This window comes from Erythrolamprus reginae, chromosome 3 (assembly GCF_031021105.1).
Source record: "Erythrolamprus reginae isolate rEryReg1 chromosome 3, rEryReg1.hap1, whole genome shotgun sequence".
In the NCBI taxonomy this organism is placed as follows: domain Eukaryota; kingdom Metazoa; phylum Chordata; class Lepidosauria; order Squamata; family Dipsadidae; genus Erythrolamprus; species Erythrolamprus reginae.
In genome coordinates, this window is record NC_091952.1 from 215787656 (window position 1) to 215809682 (window position 22027).

Consider the following 22027-nt stretch of genomic DNA (forward strand, 5'->3'; position numbering starts at 1 on the left):
TAAAACTTGACTGTACTAAAAATACCCTATAGTAATTCAAAATATTCAATAATTGAATTAAAATGTATTAAAGATAACAAGACAATAATTTTCATTCAGTTAAAACCAAATAACAGTGAAAAGTCTCACAAATGATAAATCTTTTCAGTTGCAGATTATTTTAAGATGGTACTTTAAGATTATGTAGATACCACTTGATATTAAGAAATAGCTCTTTGTTGTCTGTCCAAGTAGACTCCTGTAATGTTCAATTGTAATATTTTAATCTTGATTCTTCTATTATATTTGAATTCTGTATCTGATAACATAGCAAAACTCATCTCGGTTTCTAAATTATGCTTTATTAATTACATGGAAACATCCACAACAATATTGACACATTTATTTGTATTTTTGTCTTTTATGTTTATTACATCAACTCTGGTATTCATGTGCCTATTTTTAGTTAATTTATCCTTTGCACTAGATAAATTTCTTCATTTTTGCTATCTTTGATGAGGGGAAAATGTATAAAATGTTGTCATTAAATTAAAATTTGGCTTCCAGATTTGTGAAACAGTCAAAGCCAAAGTTGCTCCTTTTCATGCTTCCATAGGACTTTGTAATACTTAGAATGTGTTCTACCGGGTTCTCTGGTATGAGCCTCCCAAAAGTTCAAGGGTACAAATTTCAGACACACACACATTTGAAAATTCAAAACAATGTTCTTTATCACAAAATTCAAAAGAAACAAAGCACCCTTTTTGTATTGCAAAGAGCACTCGTCCCAAAACAACCTGGTAGTCTGTACAATTCCCTTAATCAGTCCTTAAGTACTTAGCTTGCAGCTGTGAAGAAACGTCACAGCCCTTCTTCTTCCACGAAGTGAAACACGCACACACACACTTTGCTTTGCTTTGGTTTCAAAGCCGTGAAAAATCAACAAACAAAGTCCGGAAACAGCAAGGCAGTCCTAAAGAACAACGATCAGATAATCTTCCACAACGGCCAAACCCACACGCTGCTATTTATATCAGCAGCACTAATTACTGGAGCCCCACCCAAACACAGGTGGCCTCTCTCATCTCCTGTAATATGTCCTCAATTGGTCTCTTCTACGCATAACTCTGTGCCTGCCTAGGTCCAAGACTTCCACATCCAAATCGACCGAAGACAATGGAGATTGACTTCCTGGGCTGTGTGCCAAGCCCCCCTCTTCCAAGTCACTCCCACCTTCTTCTTCATCCGAGGAAACTGAACTACCTGACTCTGTCGGCAATAACACAAGCCTATGACATGTTGAAGTTTCCCCTGCATCCACCTCCACATTCCCTGGGGCAGGAGCTGGGCCAGAGCCAACCACAACAGAATGTTCTAAATGTAAACTTATAGTTCAATAATTTTAAAGTAGATTATGAATTATCCTTGAACATCCATCAATTATTATTATTATTATTATTATTATTATTATTATTATTATTATTATTATTTATTAGATTTGTATGCCGCCCCTCTCTGAGGACTCGGAGCGGCTCACAACAAGAAAAACAGTACAAATCCAATATTTAAAACAGTTTAAAACCCTTAACATAAAAACAATCATACAGACCATACAGACCATACATAAAGTGGAAACGGCCCAGGGGAATCAATTTCCACATGCCTGACAGCAAAGGTGGCGAAAGGCAAGGAGGGTCGGGGCAGTCCTAATCTCCGGGGGGAGTTGATTCCAGAGGGTCGGGGCCACCACAGAGAAGGCTCTTCCCCTGGGTCCCACCAGATGACATTGTTTCGTCAACGGGACCCAGAGAAGGCCAACTCTGTGGGACCTAACCAGTCGCTGGGATTCGTGCAGCAGAAGGCGGTTCCGGAGATATTCTGGCCCGATGCCATGAAGGGTTTTATAGGTCAAACCAACACTTTGAATTGCGACTGGAAACTGATCGGCTTAGAGCTGTTTTTTCTTGACAATCATTATAAAATTGCTCATTATAAAATTGTTTTGAATCTGGACCCTCAAAGGCTGTTTCAAATTCAGGTAGTCCTCAACTTGCAACCATTCATTAGCAATCATTCAAAGTCATAACAACATTGAAGAAAGTGATCTACTATTGGTCCTCACACTTACAACTGTTAAAATATCCCCATAGTCCTGGGGCCCAACTCACTTAACAACCAGCTTGCTTAGCAATGAAAACTCTCTCTTAAAATATGTCCATATAAATTTGATGTTATACATGTTGACGGTAGCAAAACTTCTCTACGCACTGAAATGGAAAGTCACTTCAATCTCCACAATGGACAAACACAATGATTGCAAAGCTTGATGGAGTTAGTAGATATGTCTAAATTGACTTTCTTTGATTAAAGAAAAAAATTCAAATACTTATATTTCTACTTGGAAAATGCTTCTAGACTTTGTGCTTGAGATGGGAAAAAATGAAACTTTGATTTTGGGTTTTACCACTTAGATAGATTCGTTGTTATAGAAATGGATAGTTTAAACTATTATGTAAAAGTAAAAGGTTAAGGTTTGATGTTAATGCCTTATTCCAGTGTTTCCCAACCTTTTTTGAGCCGCGGCACATTATTCATATTTTCAAAATCCTGGGGAACATTGAAAGGGGGGGTGGGGGTGGGGCTAAAGAAAAGTTTGGACAAAAAAACCCTCTCTCTTCCTCCCTTTCGCTCTATTTCTCCCTCTTTCTCTCTTTTCCTTCCTTTCCTTCTTTCTCTCTCTCCATCCCTCTTTTTTTCTTTCTTCTTCTCTTTTTTGCTCTCTTTCTCTCTCCCTCCTTCCCTTCCTCTATGTCTTTCTCCCTTGCTCTCTCTCTCTCTCTTGCTATCTCTTTCTTGCTTTTTCTCTCTTTCTTGCTCTCTTTCACTGTCTCTTGCTATATGTCTCTTTCTTTCTCTTTGCCTCTCTTGCTATCTCTCTTTCTTTCTCTCTCTTTCTCTCTGTCTCTCTTGCTATGTCTCTCTTTTTCTTTCTCTCTCTCTCTGCCTCTCTTGCTAAGTCTCTCTTTTTCTCTTGCTATGTCTCTTTCTTTTTCTCTCTCTGCCTCTCTTGCTATGTCTCTCTTTCTCTATCTCTCTTTCTCTGCCTCTCTTGCTGTCTCTCTTTCTTGCTCTGTCTCTCTTTCTCTGCCTCTCTTGCTATGACTCTCTCTCTCTGCCTCTCTTATATGTCTCTCTTTCTTTCTCTCTCTCTCTCAGCTGACTGCAAGCGGGAGCCCTGACGGTGGCAGCTGGACGTGCTGCTGGACACCGTATATGCCAGGCCCGCAGCAGCAGCATGTACAACGTCCAGCAGCACATCCAACCGCCACCGTCAGGGCTCCTGCTTGCAGCCAGCTGAGAGAGAGAGAGAGAGAGAGCTCCCTCTCGCCGCCGCCTGGAGCTCCCTCTCGCTGCCGCCATCTCCCCGCGACTGCCTGCGGCCGCTGCAGCCACCACCCCTCCCCCCTGCTCCCACCACCAGTGCCTTCCCGCCGGGCCACAAAGGACGCTTACCGCCGACGCCAGGGAAGCTCCAGCTGGGCGGGGCGCTGCCGGTGCCTCCGTCCTGGGGCTCCCACTCGCAGCTGTCCCCCGGCTCCTGCCTGATGCCGCGGTTTCTGGCGCTCTCCTTCTGGGCCCCAAAGAAGGAAGGCAGGAAAAAGGCGTGAAGAATGAAGCTCTCCTTCCTGCCTTCCTTCTTTGGGGCCCAGCAGGAGAGCGCCGAAAACCGCGGCATCGAGCAGGAGCCGGGAGACAGCTGCGAGTGGGAGCTCCAGGTCGGCACCGGCAGCGCCCCGCCCAGCTGGAGCTTCCGTAGGCGCGCCGCGGCACACCTGGCCATGTCTCGCGGCACACTAGTGTGCCGCGGCACACCGGTTGGGAAATGCTGCCTTATTCTACTGCACCAAAGGGACGCGGAAGTCAATGCGTTTTCTTTCTTTTTCACTTTTTCTTTCTCCTACTTTCTCCTTCCCTATTTTTCCTGTAATTTATTTTTGTATTTTCTTTGTGTGCCACATTATAAACAAATAAAATTATTATGTAGAGATGTACACAAATATTGTAGTGTGCATTTTAGCCAGTCTTCGGTAATTTTATTTTATTTATTCCTGCCTTTATTTTTTCTATAAATAACTCAAGGTAGTGAACAGAACCAACATGTACTTTCCTCTCCTATTTTCTCTACCTCCCATTGTGAGGTGAGTTGGACTGTGGTGTGAATTATTAATTTTTCAGTTTAACATTTCAGAAAATGTTAAAGCCCTTTAGAATTGATATAAATGGTGCATTATTATATTTACAAATCATAATTGATTTGCCATATTTCATCTTAAGTGGAAAATTATATATATTTCTACCAGATTACTTGGCAAATTGGCAAAGCCTGACCCTACATGGTCCACCTTATTTAAATCATGAGGTCATTAAAATTATGATAGCAAATTTGATTTACACTGTAAATACTTTCAGTTTACTTAGAGATTTTTAAAAAATAATACAGTGAAAGAAATAAATCCAGTAATTTAGAGTTTGAGTGCATTGGCAACAATTTCTTAAAATATATTACATCTCGATATATATTATGAAGGAAATGTTTTGAAGAAAAATATATTAAACAATAGGCTTCAGACTTAAGCCTATGTACTACGGTATAGATTGGTTTTCAAAAGCAGAATACTTTTGAGAAAATATTTCTAATCTAATAGTGATTAGTAATGATACTGGTCTTTGTATTTCTAAAAATATACTGTATTTTTCAGTGGTTTTTTTGCCTCCTATGATCTTTTGTTGAAAGATACGATGCAAGTTTAGATTTTTCTCATGAAATTTAAATCATACTGAAATATGTTTGAGATTGCTATAAAAAGATTTGCTGAATGAAGATAATATATTCTCCAAATAATGCTTCCATATCAGAAATAGTTTCCTATTCTATGTTTTGAAGAATTGGCAAAGGAAAGGAAAAGGTGTAGAATTTTATGTTTTAAATCTTAGCCTACATTGTAAGAATATAAAAATGTATAGAGCATTTTAAATACGGTAGATTACACAAATTGAAACTCATAAAAAATTCATAGACATATATTACCAAAGCCTATTTTAAGAGGGCTGATCAAAGAGCTAATTTCTTAATCAAGCATCAGCCTCCAAATACTTAAATGGAATTTTAGCCTATGCATCACTGATTATTTGCTGTAATTGTGAATTTCATTTGAGTATATGCAGAGTTCTTTTTATCCAAATTAAAGAGAATCAGCTGGTATTACTATTTTGGTATTGTTCACATTCTATCTATCATTCTATAAGCAGAAAAAAGCTGTTTTTTTTAAATTTGTTGAAATGTTTCTAGTAGGTTGTTTTCCCTAGACTTAAATATCAATCTATTGTTGCTTCTTTAATCTCAAGTGATTAAAATATAGATTGGATCCTTGGAAGTTTATTATCTCAATTGAATTTGATGTTTGTTAGGTCTATACACACACACATAAACACACTACAAAGTGGGTTAGTTGAAGGATGGGAATACCTTGGTTGTCTTTAGTCCTTATCCCACATTACCTTTGCAATCCTAAAAAGAATGGGAAGATAACCTACCGGTAAGTAAAGGATCTTCAAATGCTCCCCCCTGCCAAACTACACTGTTTGCTTCCTTTCCAGAATCTAGGATTTCTTACATTCTTCCTTGTTCACTAAGGTCAGAGGAAGCAATTGTCAGATCATATTCAGTGGGCAACCAGTGTCACTTGGCAGCATAGTGTGCGATCTGCCGCACTCAGGAAACACACTGTTAGTATACTGTACGTAACTTGGTTGGGTGTTGCCATACAGTAGCTACCAATATCAGTTTGTACAATGTAACGACTGTGCCTTTAAAAAAACATTTACGGTTTGGCCATAAGAGCGAGCCAGCACTGTTCCTCTTGGGGGGGGGCAGTTCTTTGTTAGAGATATATTTGCTGTGTGCTATCTTTTTGCTGTGTGTGTGGTTTGTAAACTATTAGTAGTATTATATCTGTGTTGCTCATTTTGTCCATTTGTAAATAATAATATTGTTATATATTGATACTAAGCCTGATTCATTGTCTGGCTAGCCCATATTCCTACATAAACTCTGTTTTAAAGTGTGTTGAAGGTTTAGTACCTAGGCATACTAACGCACACAGCAGCACCTGTCAGCAATTGCTTCCCCTTCTCTCTTTTGTCCAGATTTCACATTTAGATTAGATTTATTAGATTTGTATGCCGTACCTCTCCGGAAACTCAGAATGACTCACAACAGCAAAACACAGTACAAATCCAATGATTTAAAAAAAAAAAAACAATTAAAACCCTTAATATAAAAAAACAGTCATACATCCCAGACAAACCATACATAAAACGGAACAGCCCAAGGGAATCAATTTCCCCATGTCTGACGGCAAAGGTGGGTTTGAAGGAGTTTGCGAAAGGCAAGGAGGGTGGGGGCAGTCCTGATCTCCGGGGGGAGTTGATTCCAGAGGGTCGGGGCCACCACAGAGAAGACTCTGTACCGGCAGACGACATTGTTTCATTGACGGGACCTGGAGAAGGCTGACTCTGTGGGACCTAATCGGTCGCTGGGATTTGTGCGGCAGAAGGCGATCCCGGAGGTATTCTGGTCCGATGCCATGAAGGGCTTTATAGGTCATAACCAACACTTTGAATTGTGACCGGAAACTGATCGGCAACCAGTGCAGACTGCGGAGTGTTGGTGTGACATGGGCATATCTGGGAAAGCCCATGATTGCTCTCGCAGCTGCATTCTGCACAATCTGAAGCTTCCAAACACTCTCCATAGGTAGCCCCATGTAGAGAGCATTACAGTAGTCGAACCTCGAGGTGATGAGGGCATGAGTGACTGTGAGCAGTGACCACAGTCCAGGTAGGGCTGCAACTGGTGCACCAGGCGAACCTGGGCAAATGTCCCCCCCTGCCATAGCCGAAAGATGGTTCTCTAATGCTAGCTGTGGATCGAGGAGGAGGCCCAAGTTGCAGACCCTCTCTGAGGGAGTCAGTAATTCCCCCCCAGGGTAATGGATGGACAGATGGAATTGTCCTTGGGAGGCAAAACCCACAGCCACTCCGTCTTATCAGGATTGAGTTTGAGTCTGTTGACACCCATCCAGACCCTAACAGGCTCCAGGCACCGGCACATCACTTCCACTGCTTCGTTGACTGGACATGGGGTGGAGATGTACAGCTGGGTATCATCAGCATACTGATGATACCTCACCCCATGCCCCTGGATGATCTCGCCTAGCGGTTTCATGTAGATATTAAATAGCAGGGGGGAGAGGACCGACCCCATAGCCACCCCATAAGGGAGAGACCTAGAGGTCGACCTCTGACCCCCCCCCCACTAACACCGAATGCGACCAACTGTTTTACCACGAGAATTTCTGTAAGGATGTTTATAATGAATATATTAGATTATATTATTTAAATACTTAAATACTTAACTGTACTTTTATTTTTTTAATTATTTCCTTTACAGAAGACCTTGATGATTTAAGAATGGAAGGGGTAACCAGTGTGGTGTCTACTGGAAGCAAATTTAACCAAACCCGAAGTTCACATACAGCAGAACCACAAGCCAAAGTCACCCTGAACATCTGTGCAAGATGTGCCAGGTAAATGTTAGACAGGCCTTTAGTGGAATTTACAGCACTCCCTGTTAGGTCTGGAAAAGAGAAAGATTCACTTTTATCTGAAATATTTATTAAATGTAAATGCCGCTAACTTCGTAACTATCCATTTTAATTTTTATTTCAGATTTGCATTGTTTTCATCTAAAATGAGGTGGTGGTATTTATTGAGACTTTCTTTGGATCTTAGTAGATTCAGTAGATTTTGTTAATCTGAATTTGGAACAATGTATTTTACTTTTCCTACTAGTACTACCATTTTCCTACTATTGCTGTTGAATGTATTGGTAGTCTTCAGTTAGGAACGGCCTTGACAGCAACCTGCCTTGACAGTTTGCAATCACTATGGCAATTTTGCAACCAATACCCACATTTACAAACTTTACAGCATCTCTCTTTCTGAGTCAGATGTTTGTCCTTGCAATCACATGGTATGGTTTATCCTGTGTGAAATCTGAGCAAAATCACTTAGCAATCACTTTGTTTAGCCTCTAAATTGTTAGTTGTGGTTGCTAAATGAACTCTACCTCATTTAAGATGGAGATAGAATTGGTGGCATTGTTTTTACACTTTACAGCGTTCACAGTAAAAGCATACCAAATTGTTGCAAGGCAATCTTATATCACAAACTGGGATTATTTTAATTTTTCTGCCTTTAACTTTGATTACACTTGCATTCCATGGCTCTTTGAGGATGATTTAAAGTATATTCAGGCTCAGAAATACACCTGTGTAAATGAAGATTTGGTTGCATGGATATCTTCTGGGAGTTCATGAAGTTGCCTTATAAATACTGCATAATCCTAAATCTTTGAAAAGATCAAATCAGAATGAAGCTATTCTGGCTTTGGCAGCTGGAACTTATTTTTTCCATATGTAGTATGACAGCCAAAACTTGGAGCAGTGAAATCAACTGAAAAGGTAACATTACACATCCTTTGATTTCGAGCAGGGCTTTTCAGCAGCAGTATTAGCCAACTCTGTTGGTAAGTGGTAGAAATGAGTAAAAACATTAATAGTAAGTAGTCTTTATCATGTTTTTGTTATTTCCTGCCAATTTGCATTTTATGTGATACAAATATTGCACAGTAATCATTAAATAACTTAGTGTACATTTTTTGACAACTTGGTTCTCTCCTATATCATTTGCATTTCACAAACAATGCTAAATCATCAGTTCCAATTAGTAGTAACAGAAAGATACTTTTAGTTGTGTTTGAAAAAATATAAACAACAATACCTCTGAACTTAGAAGTACTGTAAGTCATGTAAGATATATGACCTGATTTATAATCAGTGTTAAATTTGTGCATATTTACTTCTCTAGGAAAATTATTTCTGTTTTATATATTAACATATTAGGCAAGTGCCAAAGTTTAACATACATTTAGGTATGAATCACTTGAAGTGATGTACAAGATACCTACAAATTTTCTCTGTAAATCTTTTTTCATATTGCTCTGTTTACTAATTTCTAAGACAAATAGTTTGAAGGTAGGAATAAGTGAATGCTGTTTCTGGAAATGGTTGTCAAAGCAGACTCGTACTAGCACTAGTTCTTTCTGTCATGATAACTCTGGACCTCAAGAGAGCAAAGGTTCAATACAGTTTTCTCAGTTCTCAAATGATCCAATCCCTGCAGTTGGGTCTCTGGACAATATTGGGTTTCAGAAATGATTTCTATTGCCAGAAGATGTTTCTGTTTCATATTTGCAAAAGATTAAATATATAAAAGAGAATGGTTGACAGACAGTTTATATATAAGCATTGCATGCTGATTAGCTCTAGAAATATTTGGTCTATAGAGAAATACAGAGCATTATTACTAAAACATATTACAGAAATACTATATACTCAATCCCATAACTTTTGTGATAACAGTATTTTTTCCTTTGAAATATTTGTAATATAGCTTTAATTGCCTCTTCACTTTATATCATTTATATGTTGCCTTCATAATATTAAATATCACATCAATCACTTATTGGAGTATGGGGGAAAAATCATAAAAAGTGAAGGCATTTTGAACGAGTGAATTATGAAGTAGAAAACACTTCTCATATATGGCCCAATAAATTCCAAAGGCATTTGTCTGTATAAGAAAACACAGGACTAGCTTTCTTGGCTGAAGTTTAGTATCTTTGAATTTAGTGAACATTTTTCTCAGACAGATGGTTAGAGCAAGTAAAAGATAAATTAATTGTGTAGTATCAACTATGTGTTTACATGCATTTAAGTCTTTTTAACCTCAGTAGTCCTGCTTAAATTGTGACTAAAAAGCAAATGTGTATAATGAACTGAAAACAGTAATTTTGAATCCAATATTGCTTGATCAGTTTCCTGTGAATTTTCTTGTGAATGAAATGTCTAAAAATCTGAGCTTTATTGTAGAGAAATAGGAATGAAGATTTATGATGCAGCTTAATCAAAATCTCATGGGATGTGGAATTTTCTTAGCTGACCACATTTTCCCACTGAATAAATCTGAAAACAACATATTAAAAAGTTAATGTGAGAATCAAAACATTCTCTTCTGTCATAAAAAATTTCTCTCAGTGTAAGGGAAAACAAAAATAAGTGTCCATCACTTTTACAATGTAGTGTATATTATATATCTATCTACTTGCAGGTATTCTTTCAAACTTTTAGAAGACAAATTTACAAGAATGTTTTCTATTTAGTTTGACAAATATTTTTCAGAGGTAAATATAAAAATCCAGTTTACCTTTGTTCTTTCCTAGGGAAAAAAAAATCAGTGAGATTTTAAATTTTTAAACTTTTAATAGAACAAATCAGCCAGATCAGTTTCTAACCAATCATCTTCACTACTAGACTACACTGGCTCTCTTATCACATTTGACCTTGATGTACTTTTTACAATTTCACAATAATACAAACATTACATCATCCAGAATGCAATACAGCAAAACACACAAATTCCAAATCCAAAAAAACAACCCAGCCTAGCAAACCAAAAAACAAGCATGAAGCTCCAGACACCCTCGAAGAGCTCTGACTTCAATTTCTACCGGAAGACAATTATAGTAAGGGTTTGTCTAACTTACAATGAAAAGTCATATGGAAGGGTCAGCATAGCTACGAAAAAAAGCAGTGCCTCTATTCCTTGACCCTGTATATACCTTCCAAGAGTTATGAACCAAGTTTATATAGGCCAGACTGATGCAAGCTCCTTGAGGATAAGCCATAAGGATTTTATCAAGTTACCACCATGACACGAAATTGTCTTGGCTGACTCTTCAAGAAAAGCCACTGGTCTTTCTAATCATTTAATGCTTCCACAAAACCTGATCTTATAATTTGACAGCAATATTTAATGTTATTTTTTTTCTATCATGTTAAAATAGCTTCTTATTATTGGCACCAATTTCAGCATTGGAGGGGGACCCTCAAAAATACCAGAGAAATCTTGATCATATTGTGAAGGGCATAGGTAAACTCATTTATAGCACAAAAGAGCAAGTATTCCATAAAATGGGAAAAAGAGGAAAGGCTATGTCCAGTCTATAAATATGAAATCACTTTATTCCATGGGGAAAAAAGCTAGGCTGCCATTTTTAAAGTCTGCCTTAAAATCAATACTCCTTTTGCTTCCAGTATTCATTATATCTTATCGGATTTAGATTCTACTACTAACCATTATTAATTTTGTTTGGGAATCTTAAATTGTGAAAAAATCAAGAGGTGAGTTGTAGGCTGCTTAGGCATGAAATTCAAGCCAGTCATTTTGTCTCAACCCAACCTGATTCATTGGGTTATTGTTATGGGATAGATAAGAGACAGGATTATTAGGTACCTTCACTCCTTTAATTTGACCCAAAATATCTTTTTTTTAAAGGTGGGATAAAAATGGAACTGAGAGGATGGGGGAGGGAGAAATCAAAGTCAAATATATATTACAGACAGGGTGACGTTGTCCTCTGAAAGAATAATGTTTTTATCATATTATGGAATGATATCAAGGCAAGAACTAATTTAATTTTTAAAGAGAAATCCTTAATAAAAAAATAATGCTTGTCAACTTTGAAATTGGAGGGTTCAGTTTTTTCTGGAAAAGCATTTGGGTCAGAGAAGCTGGTTGTGAATATCGAGATACCAGACCTCTTTGAATTGTAACCAGAAATGTATTGGTAATTACTGCTGGCTCATAGTAGTGTTACACCCTGCTAACAGGTATCAACCAGAAAATTGGTCACACATTTTGGACCAGTCTTACTATCTGAGTGATCTTCAAAGTTATCCTTCTGCACAGCATATTGCAGTAGTCTATAGTAGCCTATAACACATATTTCAGTATAAACTTACAACAGTTCATTTAGTGACAATTCAAAGTTGCAACAGCACTGAAAAAAATGACTTATGGCCATTTTTCATACTTACAACCATTATGGCATCCTCATGGTTTATGTGATAAAAATTCATATGCTTGGCAACTGATTCATATGTATAACATTTGTAGTGTCCTGGTATCATGTGATTACCTTTTGCGACCTTCTAACCTGCAAAGTCAATGGGGAATCCAGATTCACTTAACATCCACAATACTAACTTAACAACCACAGTGTTGTAATCACAATGTCATGAATATATAAGTCTCATTATTTACATTCATAATTTAAATGTTTCTTATTTTTCTGCAGATAAATGGTACTTTTAATTATCAGAGAAATTGTACCTTAAATTGCAGATCAGTGGTGCTGGGCTCAAGATATAGGGCAGTGATGGCAAACCTATGACATGGGTGCCACAGGTGACGTTTTTGCCCTCCCCAGTCTCCAGGGAAGCCTCTGTGTGGGCACTCGCCCAGGCACAACAGTATGTGCACACACTTTGATTTCATGAATTTGCTAGTGGCTCCCCAATTACATAGAATATTTTCTAGAACCTGAAAAAGCCAATTAAGTGACTCTATGTACAAAAGACCTGTAGAATAGAATAATGAAGGCATAATTAAACCCATATGCATGATATTTGCATATCTCTCTAATGGCAACATCATGTTTCTGTTTTTAATTTTAGATTGCAAGGAGATACTTTAACAGAAAGTGCAGAGGATCCGTCTGTTGTCTCTCATACATTTGAGCAAGAAGGACCAGAATCTGTTGGTAATTTTTTGGATTGCTTCATTTATTTAGTTGTTACCTTTGTATCCCTCCTTTACCTCCGGAGTTCAAGAAAAATGTTATGAATCAATGCTTGGAGTTAATTAAATTCTAAGCACTGAAAATAAATGTAAAATGCAAATCATATACAGTGGATAAAATTGGTGAGGTTGACAATATGGGTTTTAATTTCAAATAAATGAATTTTTTTTTAAAAAAAGATTCTATAAAATGACTTTCCCAGTTATTTTTTACACAATGAAGTCATCTTACATTTTCAATTTGATAGCTGAAGTTGAGTTGGATTTGTCTCAATTGGAATCTTGTTTTTCTTTGGTTAAAGCAAAAATGGCACCCTAAGTAATAACTTTAACAATATTGCCCCATAGTGCTTTACAGCACTTTCGGGTGGTTTACATTGGCATCATATTTCTCCCAACAATCTGGATCCTCATCAACCTCAGAAGATGGAAGGCAAGTCAATTTTGAGCCCCCACAGGATCGAACTTCAGGCTGTGGGCAAAGTTTGTCTGCAATACAACCACTGTACCACCAGGGCTCTAATAATTCCCCCCCCCCCTAAAAGTCCCACATCCATGAATTAACAAATGATAGTAAATTAAACAGAAGTTACTTAATATTAACTTTTACTATTAAGTTACTTAATAATAACTTTTTAAAAAGCTAACAGATTACTGGGTTGATGTTACTTGTTCTCCTAGTTTGATATTCTTGTTTCACTGTTTCATTCCTCTGTTTTAAACAGTATCAGAGCCTGGGACAGAAATATCAATGGAGAGTATTGATGAATTGAAGAATGTATCCCAAGCAACTGAGCTGGTAAGAAGAACATTTTATAGGTACTGTCTTGAATATTACATAATACATTCCAGTTTATTATTAGTTCAAATAGATGTAATAGTGAACAGAAAAATTGGAATGCCTCAACTAATTATTTAATAACATTTAAATAATTAATATTTTAGTCTAAACCTCACCGTACAAGCCCATTATGGATTAAATTCAAACTTTTAACTAATCAGTATGCATAAAAACCACAAACCTGTGCAGCTATCTGGATTCAAAAGGGAAAAAGTGATTCAGTGCTCACAAGAGTATGCACATTATATCTGACAGCAGTGTCTTAAATGAAATATTTTTTCTGAGATTGTGTGCAAATACCTTAAGGAGCTGCCACCAGTTTGGATATATGAACTCTGAAATATTTATTTTCTTTGAATATTTGTATGTATATATGTAAACACATACACACACACACTCATGCATATGTATATATATACACAGAGACATAGACATGCACACAAAGTATAAACAGACAGCTGCATTACCTGGAAAGTGTTAGACACCAAATCACCTGACAGACTATTTGACATGATCAGTTAGTTTAAATAATGCTGGGTAGCTGATACACTATTTTATACACACATACACACACGCACACAAACACACACACCATTGTATGATAGCTGTTTATAAATGTATTATCTTACACCATTTAAATCTTTAACTATGATTAAGCTGAGTATGAATGTGAGACTATACAAAAAGATGTTGTCTGCAAACAAAGAATTGTACTGTTTGGATAATGTCAACCAAGGAAATAATAACTAATGTAACTTCATATACCTACTTCTAGGAATATTATGCTTTATTATGTTGGGTGTTGTATTGTAATAATATAATCTAAGAATTGTAGCTTTTATTCTTCGGAAATTATAATGACATTCATTTCTCAAATGCATTTTTATAATAGCATTAACTATGTTTTTTTAACAATGAAGATAAGCTTAAGCAGTGTAACTTGTTTGTGAGCTGAATCAGTGCAATCATATTTAAATTTTGAATATTGTTTTTCAGTGTGATGCACAATTTCAATTTAGGTTTACATTTTAAACAGGATAGGAACAAAATTAAAAATCTGACACTTGGGGAATAGGCCGAATTCACATTATTGTTAGTAAGGCACATTAATATCTTTCTTTTTTTTCTTGTCATATTTTAATTTTATTCAACAAACCTTGTAATTTTTAACATTATTTATGTAGGATACAGTCTAATACAGGTAAAACAAACCCAATTGAAGAATAAAGAACTGCTGTTCATTTAAATGTAGGAGTGATATTTACAATTTATTATGTACCTTTAAAACTAAATTTAAATGGTGTCTTAAATTTTAGCCTACAGCTTTTCCTTCCTTCCTTCCTTCCTTCCTTCCTTCCTTCCTTCCTTTCTTCCTTCCTTCCATCCATCCAGCCTTGCTTCCTCCCTTCCATCCACCCCTCCCTCCTCTCTTCCTTTCAGCCAAGTTAAAGATGAGCTGTGAATAAAAAAAAACATTTCGTTCTTTTTGAACAATGTATAACATGGCAATCAACAGTTTTATATTTTGACAATGGAAAGGATGGGAATAAAGGATGTAGCTTCAACTAAGTAAGAATTCCAGCTGTGAAATTATCTTTTAAACTCTGGACATCAGAGTTGATGAAGTCATTCTGGTTTTTCCAATAATATAGTGCAGTCAAAAAGACAACATGCGCTGTGTTTTCTGGCAACTATAACATTTATGTAACTACAACTAGTCTGCTTTTTCCTCTTCTTCCTAAAGTTTCATTTTTTAAATAAGAAAATAAAATTTATGCTGGTCTCTTTGGAAGCTGTGATGTTACTGTGGCTTTGGTAAGAGCAGGACAAAGGAATAAAAAAATACTGTATAGACCAGTTTGGTTCAAATTTCATCACCGGCTCAAGGTTGACTCAGCCTTCCATCCTTCCGAGGTGGGTAAAATGAGGACCCGGATTGTGGGGGCAATATGCTGGCTCTGTTAAAAAGTGCTGTTGCTAACATGTTGTAAGCCGCCCTGGGTCTAAGGAGAATGGCGGCATAAAAATAAGTAAGTAAGTAGGTAGGTAGGTAGGTAGGTAGGTAAGTAAGTAAGTAAGTAAGTAAGTAAGTAAATAAATAAATAAATAAATAAATAAATGCGAAGACACCAGGCTAGCCATGAAAGCCAACTGGGTGACTTTTGGCCACTCAGTTTCTTTCAGCCTTACAGGGTTGTTATTGTGAAGAAAATTGGAGGAAAAAGATGAAGGGCCCTGTTCCTTACATTCAGAACAATTATTTTGACATTCAAACTGAATGGTACTGATTTCAGGGAGTGAAACTAAGAGCATCTTATATGTTGATCCTATAAAGCTTTTGGCTCATTCTATCTGGAGTATAACATCTTGTTCCCAATCCTGTACTCATTCTATATATATCATTCTCACCTTGGCACCTTTCAAGTGTGTTGGGAATGCATTTGCTGGAAATCTATAAGCTGCATTTTCAGCTTAATTAGAAACCACCAGAGATGCTATTAGAACAGACATTTCACCTGTCATAGCTGCCCTTAAAATAAATTAAAATGTATTAATTAAGGGGTGGGCTTTTTGATTGAATTAAAGTGTATTAAACAATTTTCTCTTAGCATTTTTACATGTTAAAAATGTTCCTATGATCCTCCATGTTTTAGCCTCAAAATTATTATTTTGTTTCTTTTTAATACATTTATTTGTTATAGAAAAAGAACTCAACAAGTAAGCCAATCAGATTTCATAAATAGCTTTCAGTCTAGAACTTAGAGTTCTTGTTCTAGGGAAAGAAGAAAGAGTGTGCAGTAGGCACTGTCCAGACTATTTGAAAAGAGGATAATATAAATCTAAAATTAACTTAACTTTTATCTCTATGAGAGAGAGTGAGGCAGGGAGAAAGGGATGGAGGGAGGCGGAGAGAGAGAAAATATTACACATTAGTGAAAGCTGATGTTGCCCTTCTATAGGTTGTTATTAAGAATCTTTCTACAAGCCCTTTTCCAATTGTCCAAAATATAAGGATCCAATTAAATAAGTCTTTGAATTTGGAACATTGATACGAAAAAGAATTTGCTTTACTCAGTAACCTGAGTAAAAACAAAAAAAAAGTTATGTAAGTGAAGAAAATATAGAATAATCTGAAAAAGGCTTTTTAAGCATTGACATATGGCTGACTTTAGTTGCTGGCAAATACATCTTAAATCTATTAGAGTAACAGCTCTCTACTATTGTAATAGCTGGGGTCTTGCCTTAGTTCAAAGTCATCTAGGAGAGTGGTCAAAAGCCATTTCCAAAAGTAACATTGACAAGGACATTTTGGTCATTTCATTTGCTGGAAAAATTGAAAACGCCCATTAAGAAATATTTTTCATATATTTTAACCAGGTTTGAAATGTCACAATAATATAAAAGAGAATATTAGCCTTATTTGGAACCAGGGTCTTTCTTCCTCTATCACATAAGGAGAAAGAAGGTGTGGGAAAGCTGAATACAAAAATAGAGCCTACTCAAAAATATTTGCACATTGTAGCTTTTCCTCTGGATTTTGTGTGATTATCTTAAAAGGCAAAGCCTTTTGTTTATTTCCATTTATTTTAATTGTATTGAAAAGACTTGAGCATTGCCGGTTGTCTTTTATCTTTCATTGCTTTTCCTATGAGTCATCAGGCATAAATGTAAAAAATGATGAACTTTGGCAATTTCAGGTAACAAAGCAAGAATTAGAAAATAGAAAAATAACTCCCTTCCCCCCCCCCCAGCAAAAAATAGTCACATTGTCTTAAACTTTATCACTTCTGCCAAGGACTTACATCAGTTAAAACATTACAGACTAGTACACCTTAAATCTTAGCTAAGAACTTTCATTTGTGTGTTTTCATGTCAATATAAATGTTTTCAGGCATAAACCTACAGAGCTTTTATATACATGCAATTAAATATATGAGATTCTTCTATTGCAGTCTTTCATCAGATATCTCCTGGCCAAGTATTTCATTTGTCTGGCCACTTCCCAAGGAATGTAAATAGTTGACATATTGATAGGTTTATCTTTGGCCAAAATGGACATCTGTTATGTGAAAGGTACTTAACTGACCGCCATAAATAAAATTTGGTTTGTTTTTATTATATTACTGATGTTTGATGTATATAGAGGTTTCAGTGTTATTAACAGCAGCACCTAATGAAAGTCTCCTTTGGGCCACTAGGTATCACTGTGGAGTCAAATTTTAAATGACTTATTATCTATTAGTTTTATTTGCTTTCCCCCCTCTGTTTGCTGCAGATTCAGCTTTGGGGAAAACAGTTATAGCAACAAGGAATGAAAGTTAAATGTAGGTCTTAGGTGTGCAATTAATGTTTCTGTATTGATACTAGAATTGTATTGATACTAGAATACTGAATTGATACCATTAAATCTGCAGTTCTGTATAGTTAGGTTTAAAACCTTGATCATGTAGCTGCTATATTGTAGCAGAATGGTCAAACAACTGCCAACTTCAAATCTCAAACAACAAATGCTCTGTCTTATACATTGGCAAAAGGAATCAGAATACAAAATACAAACTTGGAGGAAACAAACGTGTAGATGACCTTCACTCTGTCAACATTGCCAAAATGTTGCGGGTGCATGCACACCTATCAACATGAGATTTGGCTTCTGCACAAAGAAGCAAGAGAAATCTCGCACAAGGATGCTTTCACACACAAGATTTTGCCTATTTTCTGCAATTTCTTCGCTTCCGCCCATGCAAAAAAATTCTGAAAATTGGTAAAATTGTCTCGGAGGATGGAGATGCGTATGTATCTCCATTTTCTTTACTGGAGCCCCAATCCCAGACGTACCGGCTGAAACCCATTACTGATTGGTATAATACACACATTTTATGTGTACACACACACACACACTGTATATCAGAGCAAATCTTATTCTAGTTGCCTCAGTCCTGGGATAGTTTGCAAATTCTATCTCCAGTTTACTCATGTGTGCAAGGCCACCATTCCCTCAGTTAAAAGCACATACCTTAGCATGCTTTAATGACCGAAGCATGTCTCTTTGTACTATCAAATTTGACCTTCAGGCATTCAACCACACCCATATTCTTTGGCTTGAGTAGATTTTAGATGTCTGATATCTATAAACTCTGTGTCCCCCCCCCACTCATATCACTTCTGGACAAATATAGGCTTCTTTGCTTAGTTTGATCACATAGGAGACAACAAGTAGCTTTTGTTCAATCAAAGATGGTCCATCTGTCAATACTTGAATCCAACCCTAAATAAATCAACTACAGTTTTATGCATATCAATAATACAATATCATAACAGGAAGAAATAGAACCAATTTATGTAACAGCACCAATGTTGCTGAACATACAACCTTTAAGAAGGAAGGAAGGAAGGAAGGAAGGAAGGAAGGAAGGAAGGAAATACATAAATCTTTTTTGTTTTTAACAGGTAGGTTCAATCTAAGAATAGCAATTTCTCCTGATACATAATGTTAATTGTATGAATATAAAAAATACCTATTTTTCATAAATTTGGCTCTCTAGATATCATTTACTGTACTTCTCAATCTGCTGCTCACATTCATGCGTATCTTAAAGCACTATATGTTTAAAGATTTCATCCATACGCATAATTTGGTAAGTTGGTTGGTTAGGATATGGAAAAAAACAGCATTGGACCATTTTAGTAAGAAAATCTTGCAAAGACAATTTCTCCCTGAGTAAGAAAATATGTCAGAATCTTTTAACAGGTTTTATAGAATTGATTGGTGTGATACTTAAATGCAGCCAGTGTTTCTTTTCTGTACTAATGCAGAATTTCAAGGTTTATATATTAGTAGATTATATAGTTATAACTAACATTTCTTATCCTACATTTTAAAAATATAATAGCTCTGGTTTAGGGAAACATGACTACATGCCTTTTATCAGTAAGTGTTTAAATGAAAAACAGAATATCTTTTAATAATTTTGTTTCATATCTGTCAAGATATTTGTGAAGCTCAGACTGATAAATATTTATTTAGGAGCAGTTCCAAGACAAACTTATACAGCTTTCTCCCATGGTCTTGCATAGTAACATAGTATTTCATTTGAATGTTTTGGTATTTATCATGAAATGTTGTTTAGAAATTTGGAAGAGTAGTCATATGTTAAAAAATGGAAAATTAATATTTTAAAAACCCACTTCTTTGTTTTCATGAATTACATGCTTATGATTTTTTTTATTTATTTATTTAATTGGATTTGTATGCCGCCCCTCTCCGAGGACTCGGGCGGCTAACAGCATATACAAAAAAGAGAACAATAATGTAAATCCAATTAATACTTCATTAAAAACAACCATTAAATTTTGTTGTCTGCGGAAATAAAAACGCTACCAAATTTATTTCAGGTTTCTTATTTTAAAGATAATTTCTAAAATCAGTAGGTGATTAAACTATATTTTTAAGTATCACGCTTATTATATTACACTATATTAATTTATTTGATTCTTTTTATTAGTTTTATTTTAAACATGGTTTTATGCCATGACTGGTATGTGCCCTGGAAGGCAATTTCAGGGACCTCTTGCAAGGTCTTCGTCACAGCTGATTGGATCTCTTCTATGGACGAAAGACGGGTTCCTTTCAAGGCTGGGAACAAAAAGAAGTCTGCTGGGGCAACGTCAGGAGTTCGGGGGGGGGGTAGCATTGGCACATGGTGTTTGGCTAGGAACTCATGGACTCGTAGCGCGTTGTGGCAAGCTGCGTTTTTTGTCCATAGAAGAGATCCAATCAGCTGTGACGAAGACCTTGCAAGAGGTCCCTGAAATTGTACTGGTCATGGCAGAGTCATTGGAAAAAATGTGTAGAGGCTAAAGGACAGTACTTTGAAGAATTTTAAGCATTTGTGCAAATCTGTTCAATAAATTACTTAAAAAAATAATTGCATTACTTTTGGAACGCATCCTGTATGTATGTATGTATGTATGTATGTATGTGTGTACGTATGTACGTATGTAATTAATTAATTAATTAATTAATTAATTAATTAATTAATTATATTTTTCAAAAACATGTATAAAATAGTAGGTATTGGTATAAACATAAATATAAGCAAAGTAGATTTGGCCAGTTAGACAGGGACAGTAGGAACAATATTACGCTTATGCACGCCCCTTACAGACCTCTTAGGCATGGGGTAAGGGCAATTGTAGACATTCTAAGGTTAAAGCTTTTGGGGTTTGGGCTAGAAATCACAGAGTCAGGTAGTGTCTTCCAGGTATTGATCACTCTATTGCTAACGCCGTATTTTCTGCAATCGAGTTTGGAGCGGTTTATATTGAGTTTGAATCTATTGTGTGCTTGTGTATTATTGTGGTTGAAGGTCAAGTATTCATTGACAGGTAGGACATTGTGGTAAATGATTTTATGAACTACATTTAGATGTTAGACTAATCCATAGTTCACAGAATTGTCATTGTGTTCTTTCTTGTCTTTAATTGCTCTAGAATCAGCCAACCTGGACTCTAGACATTATGGGTTCAAGAAGTAGAGACTCTTCAAGTCAGAAACTATTAGAAGATTCACTGGCTGCAAGAGAACTACAAACTATGGAAAAACATCTCTCTGGTAAATGTTATGCACAAGACTTTAAGACTTTTAATTTAGAAACCATGTACTAAATGTTTTGGGTGAATATGACAACAAAAGATTACCTCAAGAACTGTGCTACTCTGTTGTTTTAACGAAAGGCAATGACAGAAGGTTCTATGTAGCAATCAAAAAGAGATAACTGCCTCACACAATAATATGCTAGTGAATTCATATTGCTGCTAGGCAATACTTTATACATTTTCTCAAATAACTTTAATAAATCCAACTTTTGAAGGAGATATTTTTTCCTCAAATCATTTGACTGTTATCCAAAGTATGAAAAATAATCTAAATTCTTAGTTTTGCTATATTTACAAGACCAAAATTGTCTTGAGAAAAGATGACAGATGTAGTAAGCACATAAAGGAATGAAGCACTGATTGTTTTATTTATTTTATTTATTTCTTTATTTTGTCCAATACACAATGAGAGTTTTAGTGGGTATATATCTATATACACATGATGAAGGTTATAGAGGAGATACTCATAGTAAAATATATCTAAGAAAGAATAGAAAAGAAGATATAGTAATAGAACATATCAATGAAAGATTAGAAGAAGAGATATAGGAATAGAAGAATGGTATAGGAGATATAGGAGAGCAATAGGACAGGGGACGGAAGGCACTCTAGTGCACTTGTACTCACCCCTTACTGACCTCTTAGGAATCTGGATAGGTCAACCATAGATAATCTAAGGGTAAAGTGTTGGAGATTTGGGGATGACACTATGGAGTCTGGTAATGA

The 22027-nt window shown here is 36.2% G+C and overlaps 1 protein-coding gene across 4 annotated transcripts in view; it reads left to right on the plus strand.

The window, feature by feature from the left end:
* Nucleotides 1-22027, plus strand: part of C3H8orf34 (chromosome 3 C8orf34 homolog) — an 86460-nt gene that overhangs the window by 42526 nt on the left and 21907 nt on the right. For all 4 annotated transcript variants that reach the window (XM_070747892.1, XM_070747893.1, XM_070747894.1 and 1 more), the window contains 4 exons: nt 7493-7628; nt 12681-12766; nt 13530-13603; nt 21137-21257. In XM_070747892.1, coding sequence (XP_070603993.1) covers nt 7493-7628; nt 12681-12766; nt 13530-13603; nt 21137-21257 — 417 coding nt within the window. The remainder of the gene's footprint in view (nt 1-7492; nt 7629-12680; nt 12767-13529; nt 13604-21136; nt 21258-22027) is intronic.